Genomic DNA, 22,531 nt, shown 5'->3' on the forward strand with positions numbered 1-22,531 from the left:
CCCCAATCACCCCTCAGGGCTTTTTCACCTCTCCCTGCTTCTGAGGGGCAATTGGGCCGGCAGCCGCCATGTGCACCCACTGCTGGTGACGGCCCCTCTCACACCTGCTGCCAGCGCTGGCCGCACTCACACCTGCAGCTGGTGCTGGAACCACTGCTTGCACCTGCTGCCAGCCCCTGGTGCCGGTCCCGATTGCTCAGTGCCGTCAGCGGGTGTGAATGGCATCTACGGGCCCTGATTGCCCCTGAGGACTTCTCCACCTCCCCCTGCTCCTGAGGGGTAATCGGGACAGCAGCCGCTGCTTGCACCCACTGACAGCACTGGCCCAAATCACTCCACGCTGTTCGCACCCACTGACAGCGCCAAGTGATCTGGAACAGCAGCAGCGGGAGCGGGGCTGCTGGCAGAGAGGGGACAGGGGGCTGCGGAAGGAGGGGCCAGGCGGGGGTGTGGAGAATGGGCCAAGACCCACACCTGTGCCCACTGCAGCCTCACAGCCCACAGTTCCTTTCAAGGTGCACGAATTCATGCACTGGGCCCCTAGTTGTTTAATTACATGCTATTTAGCCTCCATGTATTTGAGTTTTTTTGAGTTTTTATATTGTAGTTGATTTCTAACTTCATGCCATTGTGATCCGAGATGTTTGGTATTACAGTAGATCCTCAGGTTACTTCGGAGATCTGTTCCTACAGCGCAACATAATGCGTATTTTGCCGTAAGTTGGAACCCACCTACATAAGCACCTACATCACTCACATGGAGCACATACACAGCAGTAATGAAGTGAAACAGTAAAAAAAATTTAAAAGAAATATAACAATTCCTGACCTTTACTTGTGGTAAATAAGTAAAAAAAAAATAATAATAAAGCACATATGTACATATGTCAAAATGATGGAACTTTTTTTTAAATAAATAAATAAGTGACCATGAAACGATGTACATCGGGTCCGACATAACCCAAGGACTGTCTGTATATCAATATTCTTGAATTTGTATAGACTTGTTTGTGTCCTCACATGTGGTCTATCTTTGAGAATGTTCCATGTGCTCTTGAGAAGAATGTATATTCTGTTGCTTTGGGGTGAAATGTTCTATAAATATTAGATAGATCCATCTGATTTCATGTGTCATTTAAGACCTCTGTTCTCTTGTTGATTTTTTGTCTGGATGATCTAGCTCCAGTGATGTCACTGGGGTGTTAAAGTCCCCTACTATGACTGTATTGCTGTTGATATCTCCTTTAAAGCCTCCCAAGAGTGTATATATATATATTTGGGTGCTCCTGTATAGGATACATATATGTTTAAAAGTGTTATACTTTCTTGTTGAATCATTCCCTTTAGTGTTATGTAGTGGCCTTCTTTGTCTCTTGTTATGGCCTTTGTTTTGAAGTCTATTTTGTCAGATATGAGTATTGGTACCCCAACTTTTTTTTTCTTTGCATTTGCATGTAATATTTTTTTCATCCCTTCACTTTCAGTGTGTGTATGTTTTGTTCTGAGGTGGGTCTCTTGTAGACAGTATATATATGGTCATGTTTCCTTATCTATTCAATCATCCTATGTCTTTTGATTGGAGTTGTTAATCTATTTACGTTTAAGGTTACTATTGATAGGTATTTGTTAATTGCCATTTTTATTTTCATTATGCCTATGATTCTCTCTCTCTTCTTTTCTTCTTCTTAAAGCAGTCCCTTTAAAATTTCTTGCATAGCTGATTTGGGGTAATGTACTCCTTTAACATTTTTTTGGGGGGTGGTCTGGAGAGCTTTTCATTTCACTTTCCATTTTAAATGATAGCCTTGCTGGATGCAGTAGTCTTGGATTCAGGACTTTGCTTTTCATTACTTTGAATACTTATGATGTATGTAGGTGTGGGTATCTTTGGGTTCATCCTGATTAGGAATCTCTGTGCCTCCTGAACTTATGTGAATTTTTCCTTCTCCAGGTTGAGGAAGTTTTCAGTAATTGTTTCTTCAAATAAGTTCTCTGTTCCTTGGTCACATTCTTCTCCTTCTGGTATTCCTATGATATGGATATTGTTATGTTTCATGTTGTCCCAGAGCTCTCTTAAGCTATCTTCCTGCTTTTTAATTTTTTTCAATTTGCTGCTCTAATTGGGTATTTATTTATACTTTGTCTTCCAAATCCATGATTTAATCCTTTGCTTCATCCAATCTACTTTTAATTTCTTCCAGTGTGTTCTTGATATCAGATATGTTATTCTTCATTTCTGTCTCATTCTTGTTCATAGTTTCTATTTCCATTTTCATGCTGTTGTAGGTCCCACTGAGTCCCTTGTACTTTTCACTAAGTTCCCTAAGCACCTTTATTACCATTACTTTGAACTCTGTCTAATAGGTTGCTTGCCTTCATTTCATTTAGTTCTTTCTCTGGAAATTCCTCCTTTTTTCCATTTGGGGTTGTTTGTTTGTATCCCCATTTTAGATGTCTCTCTGTATTTGTTTCTATATATTAGACAAACCGTCATGTTTCCCAGTCTTTGGGGGATGGCCTTATGTTGAAAGTGTCTTGAGGCGTCCAGTGGTGCAGTCTCTTTGATCTCCTGAGCTGGATGCTCTAGGAATATCCCTTGTGTATGTTATTTGGGCTCTCTTATTGTTACTAGGACTTGATTATTTATGTCCTGTTCATGGGACTGATCTCCCCCATGACTTGCTGACAGGCTCAACCCCAACCTTGTCATGCCAGCTATTTATACAGGTGCTGACAAAACAGAACAAGACACAACAGGACTGAACTAAAAACACCACAAAAATCAAGCTATGCAAAGCAACAACAACAGGAAAGACTAAGAAGGAAAAAAAAGAGAAAGCAAAGCAAAGAAAAAATGAAAAGAATACTAGAAGACACGAGACCAAAGACTTACAGGGGATGTAAAGAAAAAGGGAGAAAGAAGAAGAAAAATGGCAATATTGAAGCAAGAAGGAAGCTAAATGAACTAGTATACTAATAGAAATAAGAAAGATAAGGAAATAATTGAAATAATAATATATAATTTAAAATGCAGTAATAATGGGTATATTAAGACATAGATAGGAAAAGTGAAATGGAAAAAGTAGAAAAGAAAAATAAAATAATGATGAAAAGAGACAAAAAAAGAATAGAATCAAAGGAAAGAAAGAAATTAGAGATATACCAGAAGAAAAGGGGAAAAACAAACTCTAAAAAAAAAACAAACCCAAAAATAAACACCACACACACACACACACACACACACACACACAAAGAAAACCACCCATACTCATACTTAAAAACCTTTGGGTGCACTATTTGTGGAGCTGACTGAATTTTGCTTTGATGTTATTGAATCTGGTCCCTTGGTGTGTCTATCCTGGGCCTCCCGGGAGCTTCTCTGTTACAGGCCAATGTGAGTCACTGTCCCTTTCTGTCCCTAGGCAATCTGATTGAGGTTCGATAGGTTGGAGCCCCTAATAGTCCAGTGGGTGGGGACTCCTTAGCCCAGAGGCTGGGTCTGCTTCAATTCTCACATCTTGATTGTCCCTGTTTTGAGCTGTTCTCCCTTCCCCCACAGAGTCCAGCTCTGTGAGCATATCCTGGTATTGGCCTATAGTGTTTGATCAGACTTTTTAGGGGGTGGTGCCAGTAGCTTGTAGGAAGGGGGAGGGGAGAGCCATTCCTCTTTTTCCAATGCCTCAGCTTTGCCCGACTTGCTGGCACCTCCTCACTGCCGCCTGCAGGGCACAGATTTCCAGCCCAGGGCTGTTTCCCCTTACCTCAGGTCACTGCAGGTGAGGTCAGAAGCAGCTGTTTGCCAGCAGGAAAAAGCCCCCCCCCCCCCCGCCCCTGCTACTTTCCAGGTGGGCAGGGTTGATCCTTCTTCCTGGTCCAACTATGTAGTCCCCTTTCTGCTCACCAGCACAAGTTCCTCCAAGAAATAAAGGGTCCCCCAGATTCACTGCTCAACATGTCCTTCATACCTCTCTGTTGGAGGCTGGCCCTGAGTTCCCCTGCATGGCCTTTCCTATTGATCAGGAGGGGCTTCCCAGGCCACATGATGGTGGGGTGCTAGCGCTACTCTATCCAGGGACTTCAGCCCCAGTCCACAGTCTCCACAGCAGCGCCCTCAGGCTCCCTCTCTCAGTCCAAGGCCCACCTATCTCACCCACTGATCTGCGGCCTCTGCAATCTCCTCGGGTCCTCAGTTCTAGTAGGTCCAAGGCGGGGAAGGCTACATCCATCTCCCTGCCTTCAGCACAGTTCCTGCCCCCAAGTCCTGGTGGTGGAGCTGGGCAGTTGGGCTCTAAGGTGGTCAGTGGCAGCACAATGGTACTAAGTGAGTCCATAGCAGGGGTAAGGGTCCTGCTGGGTCAGCGGCAGTCACATCGTGGTTGCATGGGGTCCAGGCTGGGCCCCCATGGGACGTGCAGGGTCAGGCTGGGTGCATGCCAGGCTCATGGGGTCCCGCTGGTGTCTGTTATAGGTTGTGGGGTCCCTTTCAGGGTCAGCTGCAGGCTCGCAGGGTGTGGTCTTCTCAGACATGTGGGGTCTGGGGCATGTGCGCCTTGGTTTGGGCCTGGGCGGTGGCGAGACTGGGCGCCTAGCTTGCTGCCGCTCCCGCAGCCTCTCCAAGGAAGACCTTGTACACCCTGCATGATGGCGCGGTCTTCGTGTGGGAGCTGGGCCTGGGGAGTGGTGTGGCTGTAGCAGTGGCTCCCAGGCTAGGAGAGCCCAAGACACCCACCCCTGAAACTCCTGCACGTGATCAGACTCCCGCGGGTGTGCGCGCGTGCACACACACACACACACACACAGATACGCTTGCGTGTGTGCGCACACACTCGTCCTCTCACATTCACTCTGGTCCTATCGGCCGCTGTTTTGGAATCTGCGACAAAGTACATTCAATTTTCATTTAACATCTCATCAGCTGTTAAAGTGTGTATACATTTTTTGGGACATCGTGTGTGTGTGTGTGTGTGTGTGTGTGTGTGTGTGTGTGTGTGTGTGAGAAATCACATATATACACATCTGTATATAACATTCAGGTAGTATATAGATATCAATATATTTTATTTTGAAAGAGTTTAAGATTCAAAACAAGTTTCAAAAATAATAGAAGAGCCCTAACTGGTTAGAATCTCGGCCTGGGGACTGAAGGGTCCCCGGTTTGATTCTGAGTCAGGGCACATGCCTGTGTTGCGGGCTTAATCCCAGTAGGGGGCGTGCAGGAGGCAGCCAATCAATGATTCTCTCTCATCATTGATGTTTCTATCTCTCTCCCTTCCTCTCTGAAATCAATTAAAATACATTAAAAAAATAATAGTTTCTATTTATCTTTTTCTCAGCTTCTGCAATGATAATCTAGAGGAATATGCAAATTGGCTGGGACACCATCAGGTAGGGACCAATCAGGACTGGGGTGGGGCTGCATCCCAGCACTCTCAGCATGCCTGCACCAGGGTACAAAGGGCACGGAGAGAAAGGGAGAGCAGTAGTCAGTTAGGGGGAATCAGGCCATGAGGGGAGAGCAGACAGGCAGTTAGGGGGATCAGGCCAGGAGAGGAGAGCAGATGGGGGATCAGGCCAGAAGGGGAGAGCAGATAGGTAGTTAGGGGGATCAGGCCAGGAGAGGAGAGCAGATGGGGGATCAGGCCAGGAGGGGAGAGCAGATAGGTAGTTAGGGGATCAGGCCAGGAGGGGAGAGCAGATAGGTAGTTAGGGGGATCAGGCCAGGAGAGGAGAGCAGATGGGGGATCAGGCCAGGAGGGGAGAACAGATAGGCAGTTAGGGGGATCAGGCCAGGAGGGGAGGGCAGTTAGGGCCATCAGGCAAGGAGGGGAGGGCAGTTAGGGCCATCAGGCCAGGAGGGGAGGGCAGTTAGGGCCATCAGGCTGGCAGGAGAGGGAAGTTAAGGCCACCAGGCTGGCAGGGGAGCAGTTAGGGCCATCAGGCAGACAAGCAGGTGAGCAGTTAGGAGCCAGTGGTTCCAGATTGAGAAAGGGATCCCAGATTGGAAAGGGTGCAGGCTGGACTGAGGAACCCCCCTCCCCCATGCACGAATTTTGTGCATCGGGCCTCTGGTATCTATATAATCACAGTACTTTGAAAAACCAGGAAACTGACATTGGTACAGTACTACTAATTTGGGTATCGACTTTTTATTTTTATTTCACTAGCTTTTAATACACTACTTTTGTTTTTAGGTGTATAGTTCTGTTACTGGTGTTGGGGTTCTTGGGTTCCCCAAGATAGAAATCAAGAGGAAACCAGAGAAATTTCCAGACATATTTTATTAAGCTTATACTGGCTCAGAGGTTGGCTCTGCTTGGCTGCTTTTATAAGCTGAGGACAAAGCAGGCTTACGTAAAAAGGCGGGCTTTTTTTAAAGCAGACTTGAGGAATTTTCCATTTTAGGGTTGGTGACTTCCTTTTCAAGTGTGTTGCCTAAGTTAGTGCCTGTGCTATTGGGGAAAGATGGCATACTGCTCATTACTGCAACCCTAGGAAGGTCCTCTGGCAGTCAAACCTTGATCAACTGCGCATGCCAGTTAGAAGGGAGACAAAATCAGCTACCTCTGTGTATTTGAGTAAGGGAGTGGAGGGGTGGTGACATTTTTGTAGTCAGCTTATCCCAAGTTCCTTCTGACCAACTGGTCTTAAATTGGCTTCCTGGTCACCCTGTATTTTCCATTTCTGGGCCCAAGTTCCTATGCTATCTCAGTTCTATGAAATGTTTTCATCTGTATAGATATGAGTGACTATCAACACAAATAAATTCCCTTGAGTTACCTTAATAGTCAGTCACACCCTTCTCCCAAACAAAGCACTTGGCAACCACTGATCTATTCTCCATCACTATATAGTATTTTCACTTTGAGAATGGTATGTAAAATAGAATAATAAGGTGCCTAACGCATCAAGATTGGCTTTTTCAACTTAGCACAATGCTCTGGACATTCAACCAAGATGATGCATAATCAATAGTTCTTTCATTTTTTTTTCTTTAATCCTCACCCAAGAGAGAGAGAGAGAGAGAGAGAGAGAGAGAGAGAGAAAGTGAGAGAGAGTGAGAAACATTGATCAGTTGCCTCCTGTACGAGCCCTGACTGGGAATCAAACCTGCAACCTTTCAGTATATGGGACAATGCTCCAACCAACCGAGCCACCTAGCCAGGGGAGTTCCTTTTTATTGCTAAGTAGTATTTAATTTCATAGATATTCCTTAGTTTGTTTACTATTCACTCATTGTGGGTTATTTGGCTTGTTTCCAGTTTTTTATTATCTACACTAATAAAAGAGAAAGATGCAAATTGACTGTACCTTCATGACGCCTACCAGCCAATCAGGAGTGAGTATGCAAATTAACCCAACAAAGATGGTGGGTTAATTTGCATACACAGGCGCCAAGTGGCTGGGGGTGGGGCGGGATGCTTGTGTCGTCGCCATGGCGATAACACAGGTGTTCTGCACCACCCCAGCTGCTCTGGGCCTCTGGGCAGCGTGAGAAGGCAGAAAGGCGGCTCTGGGCTGAAGCAAAGACAGAAAGGCGGCTCCAGGCCGGAGTGAAGGTGGAAAAGTGGCTCCGGGCCAGAGCGAAGGCAGTGCCAGCAGCCAGGGGAAGGAAGGCCCATTCTCGCACGAATCTTCGTGCATCGGGCCTCTAGTTACAAATAAAACTTCTATGAACATTTATTATGTATAGAGTTTTATGTGAACATAAGTTTTCTTCTTCTAAAATGAAGACCCAGGAATGTGATTGCTGGGTGTTTTGATAAGCATATGTTTAACTTTATAAGAAACTGTCGAACTGTTTTCCAGAGTGGCTATACCATTTTATATTCCTATCCGCAGCATATGAGAGATCCAGCTGCCCTGCATTCTTGCCAGCATTTGGTTCTGTCGGTACTTTTATAATAGGTATACAGTGGTATCTCATCATGGTTTTAATTTGCATTTCCTGAATTACTAATGATGGTGAACCTTTTTTTTTCATATGCTCAATTGTCATCTGTATACCTTCTTTTATGATGTGACTATTCAAGTTGTTTGCCCATTATGAAAAAAAATATATTTTTATTGACTTCAGAGAGGGAGAGAGAGAGAGAGAGAGAGAGAGAGAGAGAGAGAGAGAGAGAAACATCAGTGATGAGAGTCATTGATTGGCTGCCTCCTGCACACCCCACACTGGGGATGGAGCCCACAACCTGGGCATGTGCCCTGACCTGGAATTGAACCATGGGGACATAAGCTATATAAATTGGTCTAAATCTCTTTGAAAAGCTTTTCAGCTTTATTTCATAAATTGATAATAGCAACACAAAAATTCTACTTATAAATATAGTCTCTAAAGAAACTCTTTTATAAGAACACTAGAGGCCCGGTGCATGATATTTATGCACTGGGGGGGGGGGGTGCCTCAGCCCAGCATGTTCCCTCTCACAGTTCGGGAGCCCTTGGGGGATGTCTGACTGCCGAGGTGCGGGCCTACGCCATCATTTGGACATCCTTAGCACTGCTGCGGAGGCGGGAGAGGTTCCCACCACTGCTGCTGCACTCACTAGCAAAGAGCTCAGGGCTTTTGGCTGAGCAGCGCTCCCCCTGTGGGAGCACACTGACTACCAGGGGGCAGCTCCTGCATTGAGCGCCTGCCCCCTGGTGGTCAGTGCACATCATAGCAACTGGTCATTCAGCCGTGCAGTCAATTTGCATATTAGCCTTTTATTATATAGGAATATAGGATAAGGAAACATGTACAAACATGTTTATAGCAGCATTGTTTGCAATAGCATAAAGCTTGAGATGGTCCAAATGTCTCTTAGCTCTGTTAATGTAAGAAACATTCAAACCTGTGAAGAACTTTTATGAGTTTATTTGAGCCAAACTGTCAACAATTGCCAGGAAGCAGAATCTCAATGGATTGAGATAATGCTCTAGAGAATGGCAGTTTTGCATCTTATTTTGTACATTACAATCAAAAGAGGAGATGTAAGTGGGATACATGAAATCTACCGGTGACATATTAGGGAGGCAGGAGAAAACAAAGTGGGGAAACTTCTTGGATTGGATAAAAAGTAAAATGATAGACACATACATCTTTTACTTAGATGGGTGCAGGATAGTTAAAAGTCAACAATTAATAATAATGAGGGTATTTGTCATTTTGCAGAGTGGTGCCTGTGCTTTTAGGGGTCTGGATAAAGGAAAATTACTTTGAATTTCAACAACATGTTACTGTAGATGCAAAAAGATAATAGGCTCAGTTAAGGTAAAGATTGACCTTTGTCAGGGAAAATACAGGCCTAGGATATGACTACCCACCATAAACTGCTTTTTTAATTAAAATTTTCATTTCAGACCATCCTTTGTGGTTACTTTAGGTCTCTCAGTTTGCAAGGCCACCACACAGGCCTTCCCTGAGCTAGTCAGGTTAGCACGTGGCCCATTTTCATCCACAGCTCAAATATGGGTAAATTGTGGTATTCTACAGCTGTAAAAATTAATGAACCACAGCCATACCCATCAACACTGAAGAGTCTCACTTCAGTCCTTTACCAAGTACTTTAATAGCATTCAACTTTGCTTTAAAAAAAAATCAGTTGTAATGCCATGTTATTTGTCAGTATTTCAAGTTGTGATAACAGAATGAGTCGCGAGGAGGGCGGGCCTGGGACACTTATAAAGTAAAATAAAATGCTTAGGGCACAAATCTACAACATCAAGTACTTTTCAGATTTTCCAGGGCCCACTTGCTACTGCCTACCCTTAACTTCCTGATAATCAGTGTCGTCTCTTGATGTCTTCCTGTGTTTGATAAGTGGTCGTTGATGCCAATTGAATGTCAACAGGAATCTCCAATTTGAGGTGTGTTGAAGGAAACTTTATGCAATGCAAATAGCTCAATTGTAATACAGCTGTGCTGTGGAACAGGTCAATAGCATTAAAGCTCAATTATGAAGTGGCAAGGTGTTTCAGTTCTGGCTGAAAAAAAACACACCAGTCTTCAGTCTTCCGTGGAAAGGGCAAGTGCACTCTCAGCCAGAGGGAAGCTGACTTACATAGAAGTCCCTGCCCCAGGTTCCTGATTGCAAATGAGGACTTCAAATCAGCACAGTTTGATTATCCCCAAAAAGTAATGTCCTGATTGGACAGTGAAGATGCTAATGGTATGCTGCAGAGCACTGATTGGATGGGGAAAGTCTTAGTCCTATTGGTTGAAATACAATTCCAGGAACTCCTTTATAAGGGCTGGTTCTGGTGGTAGGAACACAGTGTAGGAAGGCAGTTCAGTGCAGGCTTCCCCCCAAGAAGCCCCTGTTTGGAAATGGCTGCTAGGCTCTGCTTTTAAATTTAAGCCCAGTTGGCCACCAGGAGCCCTTCTCTATAGGTTCTTCCTTCTCAAGGTCCACAAAGCGAACATCCCAAGGGTGGTCCTGGCACCGGCCAATCTCTGATGTTAACAACTATCTGGACCCCCAGCTCCCACCCCTTTCACTCTGGTGATTCTCTAAGACCTTGACCATAACAGATAGAGCAGAGTAGGTTTCCATTTTTTTTTTTTAAAAAAATATGTATTTTTATTGATTTCAGACAGGGAGAGGAGAGAGAAAAACAATGAGGAGAGAGAATCGATTGGCTGCCTTCTGCACACCCCACACTGGGGATGGAGCCCTGATTGGGAGTCCAACCTCCACCTCCTGGTTCATAGGTCCTGATGCTCAACCACTGAGCCTCCTTCTCCCGCGTCTACTGCATCTACAGTAACATGTTGTTGAAATTCAAAGTAATTTTCCTTTATCCAGACCCCTCAAAGCACAGGCACCACTCTGCAAAATGACAAATACCCCCCCCCCCCCCCCCTTGGGAGGTTTCCATTTCTATAACTTCTCTGACCCCAAATCTCAAGCCTGAGCCCGGCCCATGACGCAGCTGCGACTTCAAACCAAGACATCCTCAAGCAACCTTCCTTCGGCAAAACCAACCAAGGCAGCCAAATACCGAAGAAACAGCCAAAAGCCGGCCTCAACAGAGTGACCGCTTCGTGCTTCCGACCCACCCGGTGGACACTGGAGGGACAGCCCCGCGTCACGGTGTCCCCGCCTTGTTCTGACGTCACAGAAGCGCCCCAAGTGGCGGCCGGCTTCTGCGTCATCCGGCTGCTGCGAGCGGGCTGCTGCCGAGCTGCGCCGGGGAGGGGGGTGGAGTATGTGGCGCCAAGATCATGCCTAACCGCGAGGGTGTTCCGGGCTGCGGAGGCCGCGGGGCTTGGGTGGAAGGAAGCAGGGCAGATGCAAAACCTGGAGATCACGGGGGCCGGGCGGTCAGTCAGCACCCAGACTGACAGCATGACCGGTGAGTGCGCGCCCGCGCCCCTCCGCGCGGTTTGCTCTGCCCGGTGTGGCTGCGGCCGATCGGCTCCAGCTCCCTGCCCTCCCGTCGCTGCAGTTCTGCCCCTGGACGTCTCGTGCCTCCTGGCGGCCCCTGCTTGGTCGGCGGGATCCCGGGCCTGGCTGCATCCGCTTGGGAAGTCGCGCGCCCGCCTCCCTCCCTCCGTTATTTCCTCCCTGGCCCCAGGGCTGGGATCTCCGGGCCTGACGAGCCGCGCTTTTGACTTGATTTCCAAATTAACCACATGTCACACTTTCCTATCAGCGGTTCTCAACCTGTGGGTCGCGACCCCTTTGACGGTGGAACGACCCCTTCACAGGGGTCGCCTAAGACCATCCTGCATATCAGATGTTTACATTACGATTCATCACAGTAGCAACATTACAGTTATGAAGTAGCAACGAAAATAATTTTATGGTTGGGTCACAACATGAACTGTATTTAAAGGGCCAGAAGGTTGAGAACCACTGCTTCAACTGCTTTACCCTCAAAGATCACCGCGTTTTCAGTACCAGGTTGTAACCACTGCCCTTGCTGCAACGCCACAGTCCAAAGAAAAGCTTGATCTGTGATGACATTAGATGCAAGGACCTTTCATAACTCCCTTTGGCTTGTTCCCATAGCTCGCACCCCCGCCCCGCTGTGTGAGGGCTGGAGAAAGAGGCCCCAACTTTGGAAAGTGCTGGAGGAGGTCACCTCAAGTGAGATGGTGGCCGGTTTCCTGTTAAGAAACCACTTGGATTCTCTTGTCCTCTTATTTTTCCTTTCCTCCCGCTACAGCAGTTGAGATAAAGCTGGAAGCACCCCAGTGGCATTGAGCTTAGTTCATATTTTCATCAGCAACATTTTAAAGTGCCTGCCGTCTCTTTTGTAGGTCAAATACCAAGGCTTTCTAAAGTCAACCTTTTTACCCTGCTCAGCCTCTGGATGGAGCTCTTCCCAGCAGTCGAAGGCCAAAGACAAAAATCTCAGGTATATTTTTTTTCCTTAGATAATTCCAACCATTTAGAAAAGCTATGATCTCCGATGTGATTTGCTCCAGTTTCTGTCACACTTAAAAACAAAACTAAAAAAACTTAGTTTGCAAAATATCTTTGTGATTTAGTGTGACATTTGTAACTTGTAGCTCTAGCAGCTCATCTTTCCAATCTAAATATAGAACAGTTACTGTTTATGACTATAAATAGAACAATTACTGTTCCCATTTCATCTGGGTAGTTCCCCTCTCCCACCAAACTGTAAATTACTTGAAGATAGAGACCATGCCTTATTTTACCTGGTATAACTCTTAGCATCTACTATTGTAAAAGGTAATTGATGAATTACCTCTTGTTCCATTTAATAGTAAGTAGTCTCTTATTTTGGATCTCCAAAGAGATGATCAAAACAGGTTAGGAATATATTATAAGAATCTCTATATATAAAAGCCTAAGTGACTGTTACGACTGGTCGACCAACCGACCGGTTGCTAGGTTGTGCACTGACCACCAGGTGGCAGATACTCAAAGCAGGAGCTGCTCCCTGGTGGTCAGTGTGCTCCCACAGCCAACCTTCCACAGCTGGACAGCCTCCCGTGGTCCCTCCCCCTGGCCAGTCGGGCACCCTCAACCCCCTTGACCCCCCCCTCCCAAATTTGTGCACTGGGTCTCTAGTAATCATATACAGTGGGGCCTTGACTTACGAGTGTCCCGACTAACGAGTTTTTCGAGATACGAGCCGTCTCTCGGCTGATTTTTTGCTTTGAGTTGCGAGCTAAAATTCGGGTTATGAGCCAGCTTCAGATACCCCACCGCTAGTTGGCGCAGCGAACGTCACAGTGAACGCCACAACATCAGCCCAGCTTCACGTGTCTCACTCGTTCACTTTTGATTTGACATACGAGTAATTTGAGTTATGAGCTCTGTCACAGAATGAATTAAACTCGTAAGTCAAGGCCCCACTGTAAGCCAATGTGTTATAAGTATATACAGCTTCCATCTTTTCTTTCTCCTACCCTGAGTGTCGCAGAGTGCTATATTCTCATCATTTTCCTCTATGTATGGAGTGGCATGGTTCTCACCATTCTGATTTGGTAGGTTTGGAAGTTTAGAATGTTGTCATTAATTTTTAAGGAGCCACAGTCATGGAAATAGTTTAGGTTAAGTATTTAAAACATTTCTGGAAACAGGAAAGGAGGGGAGATTACTTGTGGTTTCTCACCATTCTAACCACATCAGTTTGGTGCTTTCCTTCAATCTTTTTTTAAGCATAAGCCCCCCCTTATAAAATTATTGTATTCTGCAATGCTTATTGAAGTTTCCGACTTGCCAATAATTCTGCTAAAAGGTTGCTTCAGGTTTTCCATAAAAAGACTTGCAAATCCTTAAATTCCCACAGTACTCTCATGAGATCATTCATAACCATCTTCTTTTTCTTTTGAAAAAAAATGTTTTATTTATTTCAGAGAGGAAGGGAGAGGGAGAGAGATATAAACATCAATGATGAGGGAGTATCGTTGATCGGCTGACTCCTGTCCCCACTTGGGATCGAATCCACAACCCGGGCATGTACCCTGACCAGGAATTGAACTGTGATCTCTTGGTTCATAGGTCACACTCAACCACTGAGCACACTGGTCAGGCTTTTTTTCTTTTTTGATGTCTTTTTTACTGTGGATGAAGTTGTGTACTTGGCACTGGAGATACAGAAAGAATAGAACATCGTCCTTACTTTCTAATGAGGACAAATACTAGGGATTTAAACAGTGAAGGTACAATTAGATGGTGGCGTCAAGTACAAAATACCAACAGACATGCTACCAAGACTGAAGAGGGGGGCGGGCTCTAAATAGGGAAGTGAGGGAAGGATCCATAGGGCAGGTTGCATTTGTACTGAGACATGAAGAGTAAGTAGGCTTTTACTGTTCATACACGCAGACCCAGTGAAAACCCTGAGACTGAAAATACCTCTGGAAATGGAGAACAGGGAAAGACTGAAGAAAGAGGCTGGTCAGTCCAGTCTGGTAACTAGGAGAGTTTATTAAGGGAAATATACATACGAGGTATGTCTTGGGCGACTGCGCTACAAAATGAGTCCCCTTGCTACTTTACTTGGCAGGTGCCAGAGAATTATATAAGGTAAAGGGGTGATAGCCATAGGTACAAGTAGGTATGGAAATTACATGTTTGGTCAGGACAACGACCTGTTCCAGGAACCAGCACGTAGCAGAAGGCAGGGGAGGGATGCTTATTATGTAGAATGAGCATGAGTTACCATCAGGCAGTTTTCTGACATGTCATGGGTCACCAGCCGTGGGCAAACTACGGCCCGCGGGCTGGATCCAGCCTGTTTGAAATGAATAAAACTAAAAAAAAAAAAAGACCGTACCCTTTTATGTAATGATGTTTACTTTGAATTTATATTAGTTCACACAAACACTCCATCCATGCTTTTGTTCCGGCCCTCCGGTCCAGTTTAAGAACCCATTGTGGCCCTCGAGTCAAAAGGTTTGCCCACCCCTGGGTTAGTCTCTCCTCTACATTTGCCAAGCCAGGAGACTCCAAATGGAAAAGCTTGGAGGAGTGAGAATTTGTGGTTCACATGTCAGAAGGTAAAGTTGGTGGAGTTCTTTTCAGCATTGGGGTTCTTGGGTTCCCCAAGCTAGAAATCAAAAGGAAATTTCCAGACAGATCATATTAAACTTATGCTTAAGGACAAGGTAGACAACACAGAGGAAAGGAAGGTCCTCTGAACTGACTGGGGTTTGGTGGTGGTGTGGGGGATCTCTGCTTGGCTCCTTTTATAAGCTGGGGTCAAAGCAGGCTTGTGTGAAAAGGTAGGCTTTTTGAAAAAGGTAGGCTTTTGGAATTTTCCATTTTAAGGCTTAGGTGACTTCCTTTTCCAGCTGTGTTCCTGGTAACTATGCCCATGCCTGCCCTCTGGGGGCAAGATGGTATTCTGCTCATTACCACCACCCTGGGAAAGTCGTATAGTGGTCAAACCTTGATCAACTGTGCATGCAGGCCAGTAGTTTAAGCAGGTAGTAAGAAGGGAGATAAAATCAGCTACCTCTGCGTTTTTGAGAAGGGAGTGGAGAGGTGGTGACATTTTTGAGGTCAGCTCATCCCAAGTTTTTCTGACTAACTGATCTTGGCGTCCTGGCCACCTGGTATTCTCCATTCCCAGCCCAAGTCCCTATGCTGTCTTGGAGGGAAGATACTGAAGATGAGCTTGGAAAGGTATATGGGAATCACATCATGAAAACCATTTGTATTCCTTGCAATGGAGTTCAGATTTTATCCTATAAATATTGGGATTGAATTGAAGAATTTTAACAGGGAATTTACTATTTTTAAAAGTAATATGTTTTTTTTTTTTTAATTGATTTTAGAGAGAGAAGAAGGGAGAGATAGAAACATCAATGAAAGAGAAACATCAACATCAATCAGCTGCCTCCTGCATGCCCCCTGTTGGGGATCAAGCCTACAACCCGGGCATGTGCCCTGACTGGGAATCGAACCAGTGACCTCCTGGTGCATGGGTCAATGCTCAACACTGAGCCACACCAGCTGGGTGGGAATTTACTATTTTTAAATTAAGACTTTATTGTTAGAGAACACTATTAGGTTCACAGCAAAATTGAGGGGAAAGTACACAGATTTTCCATACACCCCTGCACATGGGTAGCCTCCCCCATTATCCACATTCCCCCAACATTTGTTACAGTTGATGAACTAACATGGACACATCATGATTACTCAAACTCTATAGTTTACATTAAGGTTCCCTCTTGGTGTTGTATATTCTGTGGGTTTGGACACATATGTAATGACATTGACCCATCAGTATGGTATCATACAGAGTATTTTCATTGGCCTACAAATTCTCTGTGTTCCACTTATTTATTCCTCCCCAACCCCTTGTCCCCTGATGATTTTTGTTGCTGTCTCCATAGTTTGCCTTTCTCAGAATATCATATAGTTGTGAATCACACCATATGTAGTCTTTTCAGACATGCTTCTTTCACTTAGCACAGTGATTTTCAACGGGTGTGCTGCAAGAATTTTTAAAACATTCAATATCTGACTATTCAGTCAAGGGCACTGACCTCTTTTGCCTTAGATTGTCAAATTAAAAAATGACAAAAACCCTGGCCAGTGTGGCTCGGTTGAATGTTGTCTCATACATCAGAAGGTTGCTGGTTTGATTCCCAGTCAGGGGGCATGCACAGGTTGTGAGCTCTATCCCTGGTGGGCATGCAGGAGGCAGCCTATCGATGTTTCCCTCTCTCATCGATGTTTCCCTCACTCTTCCTTTCTCAAATCAATAAAAACATATTTTAAAAAATGACAACAGCCAACACAATAATAGCTGTCTGGTGTGACTGAATAAAAATTATACTTTTTTTGTGTCAGATCTGAAAAAAAAATAATAATATATTTTTTGGTGTGCTGCAGAATTTTAGTAATTACTTTATGTGTTCCATGAAACGAAAATGGTTGAAAATTGCTGACTTAGCAATATGGATTTTAGATTTCTTCATGTCCTTTTTAGCACTGAATAAGATTCCATTGTCTGGATGTACCACAGTTTATTTATCCATTCTCCTACTGAAGGATATCTTGGTTACCTCCAGGTTATGGCAATTATGAATGAAGCTGTTATAAACGTCTGTGTGCAGATTTTGTGTGGACGTAAGTTTTCATGTTCTTTGGGTAAATACCAACCAGCATGATTGGTAAGAGTATGTAAAGTTTTGTAAGGAACCGCCAAACTGTCTTCCAAAGTGGCTGTACACCCTCCTCAGCATTTGGTGTCAGTGTTCTGGATTTTGGCCATTCTAATAGGCATGTAGTGGTATCTTATTGTTGTTTTCGTTTGTATTTCCCCGATATATGATGTGGATACATTTGCTATACGTATCTCTTCTTTGGTGAGATACCTGTTAAGGTCTTTGGCCTATATTTTAGTCAGGTTGTTTGTTTTGTTGTTGAGTTTAAAGAGTTGTTCATATATTTGGATAACAATTTTTCATCACATGTGTCTTTTACAAATATTTTCTCCCAGTCTATGGCTTGTCTTCTCATTCTCTTGATATTGTCTTTTGTAGTACAATTTATAATTTTAATGAAGTCCAGTTTATCATTAGTTTCTTTCATGGATCATGCCTTTAGTGTTGTATCTAAAAAATCATGGTCATGCCCAAGGTCATTTAGGTTTTCTGCTATGTTATCTTCTCAAGTTTTATAGTTTGGCATTTTACATTTAGGTCTATGATCCATTCTGAGTTAGCTTTTGTGAAGGGTGTAAGGTCTGTGTATATACAGGGAATTTGCTTTTTATGATAAAATATAGTTGGAATAGTTTTCTAATTCCTATGTGAAATGCTTTATAAATAGTAAAACATTATTAATAATGTTATGAATTTTTATTCCCTATTTGTCAACCACTCCCCCAACCTCTGCCCTGGCTCTACATATCCTTTATGGCTTTGAGAATGCTCTTTATTTTCTTCATGGTTTTGAAGTCCTTTATTCTTTTTACTTCTTGATAGCTTATTATTATTTTGTGTAAGTCGAAGATTTTCAGTCAGGCTGTTGGTTTTTGTTTTTTTTTTTGTTTATTTGTGTGTTGTTGGTTTTTTTTGCAAATAAAATTTGTTTTTAACAGATTATAAACAAATGTTTAAAAATTTAAGACTTTTAAAAATGCATATAAACAGCTGGGTTTGTTAGTGTGAAGCAGGTAAAAACTTTCTTCTGCCCTTTTACATTCTTTCAGCTGTTCTAATCAAATAGACACGAGACAGGTTAATAAGAGAAGATGGCCAAATCTAATTAATATATAGGAGAACCCCACATGCATGAGAGTTTCAGGAAAATGAGGTACATATGATACTCTCAGCTAAGGATGCCCTAAAGCACCTTGGGTCTTTAGAGGGGAGGAAGGTCATTCTCGGGATGGTAAGAGATGTTCAGTAATAGAGGTTTGCCCTGCCTATGGATTGGCCATAACAATTATTTCTGGTGATAACTTGTACTATGGACAGGGCCCCTATTTTAAATTCTTCAGGAGTGAGGTAAAAGTTTCTCATGAGAGTCTCGATTGCTTTCAGCTCAGAATAATTTACATGCCAAAGTGTCACGCCTTGGGGAGGTATGTTCTGCAGTCAAATGCTCTACCACTGAGCTATACCCCCGCGGGGAGGTATGTTCTGAATCTTTTCACTAGAGATTGAGCACCAATTTTGATTTTTCAAAAATTTTTATGGATTGATTTTAGAGAGAGAGAGGGAGAGAAAGAGTGTGTGTGAGAGAGAAACATCGATGTTGTTGTTGTTCACTTATTCATACACTCACTGGTTTACTCTTACATGTGCCCAGACCCAGGATAGAACCTGCAACCTTGGCATATCGGGACAATGCTCTACCAACTGAGCTACCCAGCCAGAGCGAGTACTTATTTTGAAGAAGCTTTTTTTATATCAAGATTTGATCTCATTTTAATTTTTTAATATGTATTAGTATACTATATATGTATGTTTATATTTCAGTATGTGTTTGTTATTACCATTTTAATGATTGCATAACAGTCCACAGTATCAATGTACCATGTCTGTTCCCTTATTACTGGACGTTTAAATTGTAATTTGTATTAGCCTTAGTGTGTTATTAACTAACAACCACTTCTAAACACAGTAGTCACCCTTTATCCATGGTTTTGCTTTCTATAGTTTCAATTACCCATAGTCAATCCAAGCTCAAAAATATTAAATGAAAAATTCCAGAAGAAAACAGTTTATAAATTTTAGGTTGCATGCTGTTATGAGTAGTGTGATAAAATCTCGTGTCATCCTGCTCTGTCCTGCCCTGGATGTGAATCCAAGCTACATGTTACCTGCCTGTTAGCCATTAGCCGTCTTATTTATTAGATCAACTATCACAGTAGCACAGTGCTGGTGTTCAAATAACCCTTATTTTAATGCCATATTCACATAATTTTTATTATAGTATATTGTTATAATTTTTCTATTTTATTATTGTCATTAATCTCTTATTTTGCCTAATTTATAAATTAAACTTTATCATAGGTATGTATATTTAGGAAAAAACATAATAGATATTGGGTTCGGTACTGTCTGTGGATTCAGGCATCCACTGGGGGTCTTGGAGCATATCCCCTGTGGATAAAAGGTGAACTACAGTATAGCTGATATCTAGATTTTCTAGGTTGTCAAATATATCTGCTTCATGGATGCTCCTTGGGGATTTTCAGCGAGGTATATATATCAAGTATGAAAACTAATAATTTTTAAGAATCCAGTCCAGCCCTGGCCAGTGGCTCAGTTGGTTGGAGCATTGTCCTGAACACCAAAAGGTTGTGGGTTCAATCCTTGGTCAGGGCATGTATGGGAGGCAACTGATCGATGTTTCTGTCTCTCAAATCAATAAAAAACATATTCTCGGGTGAGGATTAAAAAAAAAAAGAATCCAGACCAAAACTAGATTAATGAGTGGGAGAGAAAGTATTGTTTATGAGAATTCTGGAGGGGGAAGAGGGAGAAACACAAAAGTTTGGAATAGAAATCAAGCACTATTGAAAATGGCTGCCATTTTAAAAAAATTACCTCTCCTTTTGATTCATAGTTTTTCATTTTAGTTAAGTTAGAGTATTTAATTACCTGATTATTACTTTAGTATAAGAATTAGAATAACTGCAGTGTTCTCATTTTTTTCTCTGCATAATTCATATTGTCCCTTTCTCCCATCTCTTCCCATTTTGTCTTCTGCCTTCCTATTTTCATTATTTTTTTTTTTTTTTTTTTTTTTTTAATTAAATCTTTATTGTTCAGATTATTACATTTGTTCCTCTTTTTTTCCCCCCCATAACTCCCCTCCTCCCAGTTCCCGCCCCACCCTCCGCCCTCACTCCCCACCCACTGTCCTCATCCATAGGTGCACGATTTTTGTCCAGTCTCTTCCCGCATCTCCCACACCCCTTTCCCCCCCAGGAATAGTCAGTCCATTCCCTTTCTATGTCCCTGATTCTATTTGTAATCACCAGTTCATTCTGTTCATCAGATTATTTATTCACTTGATTCTTAGATTCACTTGTTGATAGATGCATATTTGTTGTTCATAATTTGTATCTTTACCTTTTTCTTCCTCTTCCTCTTCTTAAAGGATACCTTTCAGCATTTCATATAATCCTGGTTTGGTGGTGATGAACTCCTTTAGCTTTTCCTTATCTGTGAAGCTCTTTATCTGACCTTCAATTCTGAATGATAGCTTTGCTGGATAAAGTAATCTTGGTTGTAGGTTCTTGGTATTCATCACTTTGAATATTTCTTGCCACTCCCTTCTGGCCTGCAAAGTTTCTGTTGAGAAATCAGCTGACAGTCGTATGGGTATTCCCTTGTAGGTAACTGAGTTTCTTTCTCTTGCTGTTTTTAAGATTCTCTCTTTATCTTTTGCTCTTGGCATTTTAATTATGATGTGTCTTGGTGTGGTCCTCTTTGGATTCCTTTTGTTTGGGGTTCTCCGCGCTTCTTGGACCTGTAAGTCCATTTCTTTCACCAGGTGGGGGAAGTTTTCTGTCATTATTTCTTCAAATAGGTTTTCAATATCTTGCTCTCTCTCATCTTCTGGCACCCCTATAATTCTGATGTTGGTACGCTTGAAGCTGTCCCAGAGGCTCCTTACACTATCCTCGCATTTTTGGATTCTTTTTTCATTTTGCTTTTCCGGTTGGGTGTTTTTTGCTTCCTCGCATTTCAAATCATTGACTTGATTCTTGCGCTCCTCTGGTCTGCTGTCGGGAGTCTGTATAATATTCGTTATTTCAGTCCGTGTATGCTTAATTTCTAGTTGGTTCCCCAATATAAGATCGAGGGTCTTATTAGTTTTCTCATAGATCTCATTAAGTTTATCGGCAGCTTCTAAACAGTTCTTGAGAGACCTTAAAAGTGTGGTTCTGAACTCTATATCTTCCATTGACAATTTTGTCCTGTTTCTTTGTCTCCGCATTTTGTTATGCTTCCTTGGTGCACCCCCTAGTGGTCTTTGTTCGCAGGCTTATAGTTAAATCTTGATTGTTGTAGTTAATTCCAGGGAGGGTTTGACCTCCAGGCCAAGTGGCTATGAGAATCAGCTGTGTCAGCAGTGAGAGAACTTCTGTCCTCTAGGGAGGTGCTAATCTGGCGTTTGCCTGAGGCTATCCAACAAATGCCTGTGTGCAGGGCTTGGGCGGGGCGGGTCGCACAGGATCAACAGGGTGGGCCGGAGAGAGCAGTTATGGCGGCTCTCAGTCCTGTCCCCAGGGGCTCTGCCTCTCTGAGTCCCAGCACCCGCTGCAAAACTCAGAGAGAAAGCTGCACTCACTCTGACCGAAGCCAGACAGTCCCGCTTTTCCCGTTTGAGTCTGGGTCCCTAAAGACTCGCCCGGATCTGGAGCTCAGAGTCTGGGACTCCCTCCCGATTGAAAACGCCAACCGCACCCTCCGCCGCCAGCCCGCTCCGCGCACTCCGCACCTCAGGATTTGACTTCAGCACTGTGCCTCCTCTGAGTGTCCGTATGCGTTTCTCTTTCCTCCTAGTTGTAGGACTTCCACTCAGCCAGCGTTCCTGTGGTTCTGGGTGATGTCCCTTCCGTTTTTTGGTTTCACTTTTGAAGTAGTTGTTCAGAGCAGCAAACTCCGGCGTTAACCTATGCCGCCATCTTGGTTCTCCCTCCTATTTTCATTATTAATGGTCTTACTATACTTTTCCAGAACAGAATCAGTGTAGCATAATGATTAAGAGAATGGATTTGGGGTTCAGATCCTGGGTTATCTATTTATTAGCTGTGTGACTATGTTCAAGTTATTTAATCTCAGTCATAATTTTTTCATTTGTAAAATGGGAACAATAATAGCTACTTTGTAAAGTTGTGAGGATTAAACGAGATGATATAGGGTTTGGTATGTGGTACACACTCAGCAAATGTTAGGTACTGTTATTATTGTCACTCATATAATCATCACCACTCCTACCATCCACACCCCATTTCACTACCAATATCATCACTTCCACTTTCTGTCCTGTTTGAACACAAACCCCATTCCCAGGACATGGCTTTTCTTGTAAACTTCTTAGATGCCATTCCTTTTCTAGCATCCAGTGTTTGTTTCATAGACTACGAT

At 43.4% G+C, this 22,531-nt stretch overlaps 1 protein-coding gene across 1 annotated transcript in view; it reads left to right on the plus strand.

The window, feature by feature from the left end:
• The first annotated feature begins 702 nt into the window (after window positions 1–702).
• Window positions 703–22,531, plus strand: part of CDADC1 (cytidine and dCMP deaminase domain containing 1) — an 89,286-nt gene continuing 67,457 nt past the window's right edge. Inside the window, exons 1-3 of the mRNA XM_036298918.1 lie at window positions 703–716; window positions 10,892–11,337; window positions 12,248–12,345. Of these exons, the coding sequence (XP_036154811.1) occupies window positions 703–716; window positions 10,892–11,337; window positions 12,248–12,345 (558 nt within the window). The remainder of the gene's footprint in view (window positions 717–10,891; window positions 11,338–12,247; window positions 12,346–22,531) is intronic.

The sequence above is a fragment of the Myotis myotis genome, unplaced genomic scaffold (genome assembly GCF_014108235.1).
Source record: "Myotis myotis isolate mMyoMyo1 unplaced genomic scaffold, mMyoMyo1.p scaffold_m19_p_3, whole genome shotgun sequence".
Classification (NCBI taxonomy): domain Eukaryota; kingdom Metazoa; phylum Chordata; class Mammalia; order Chiroptera; family Vespertilionidae; genus Myotis; species Myotis myotis.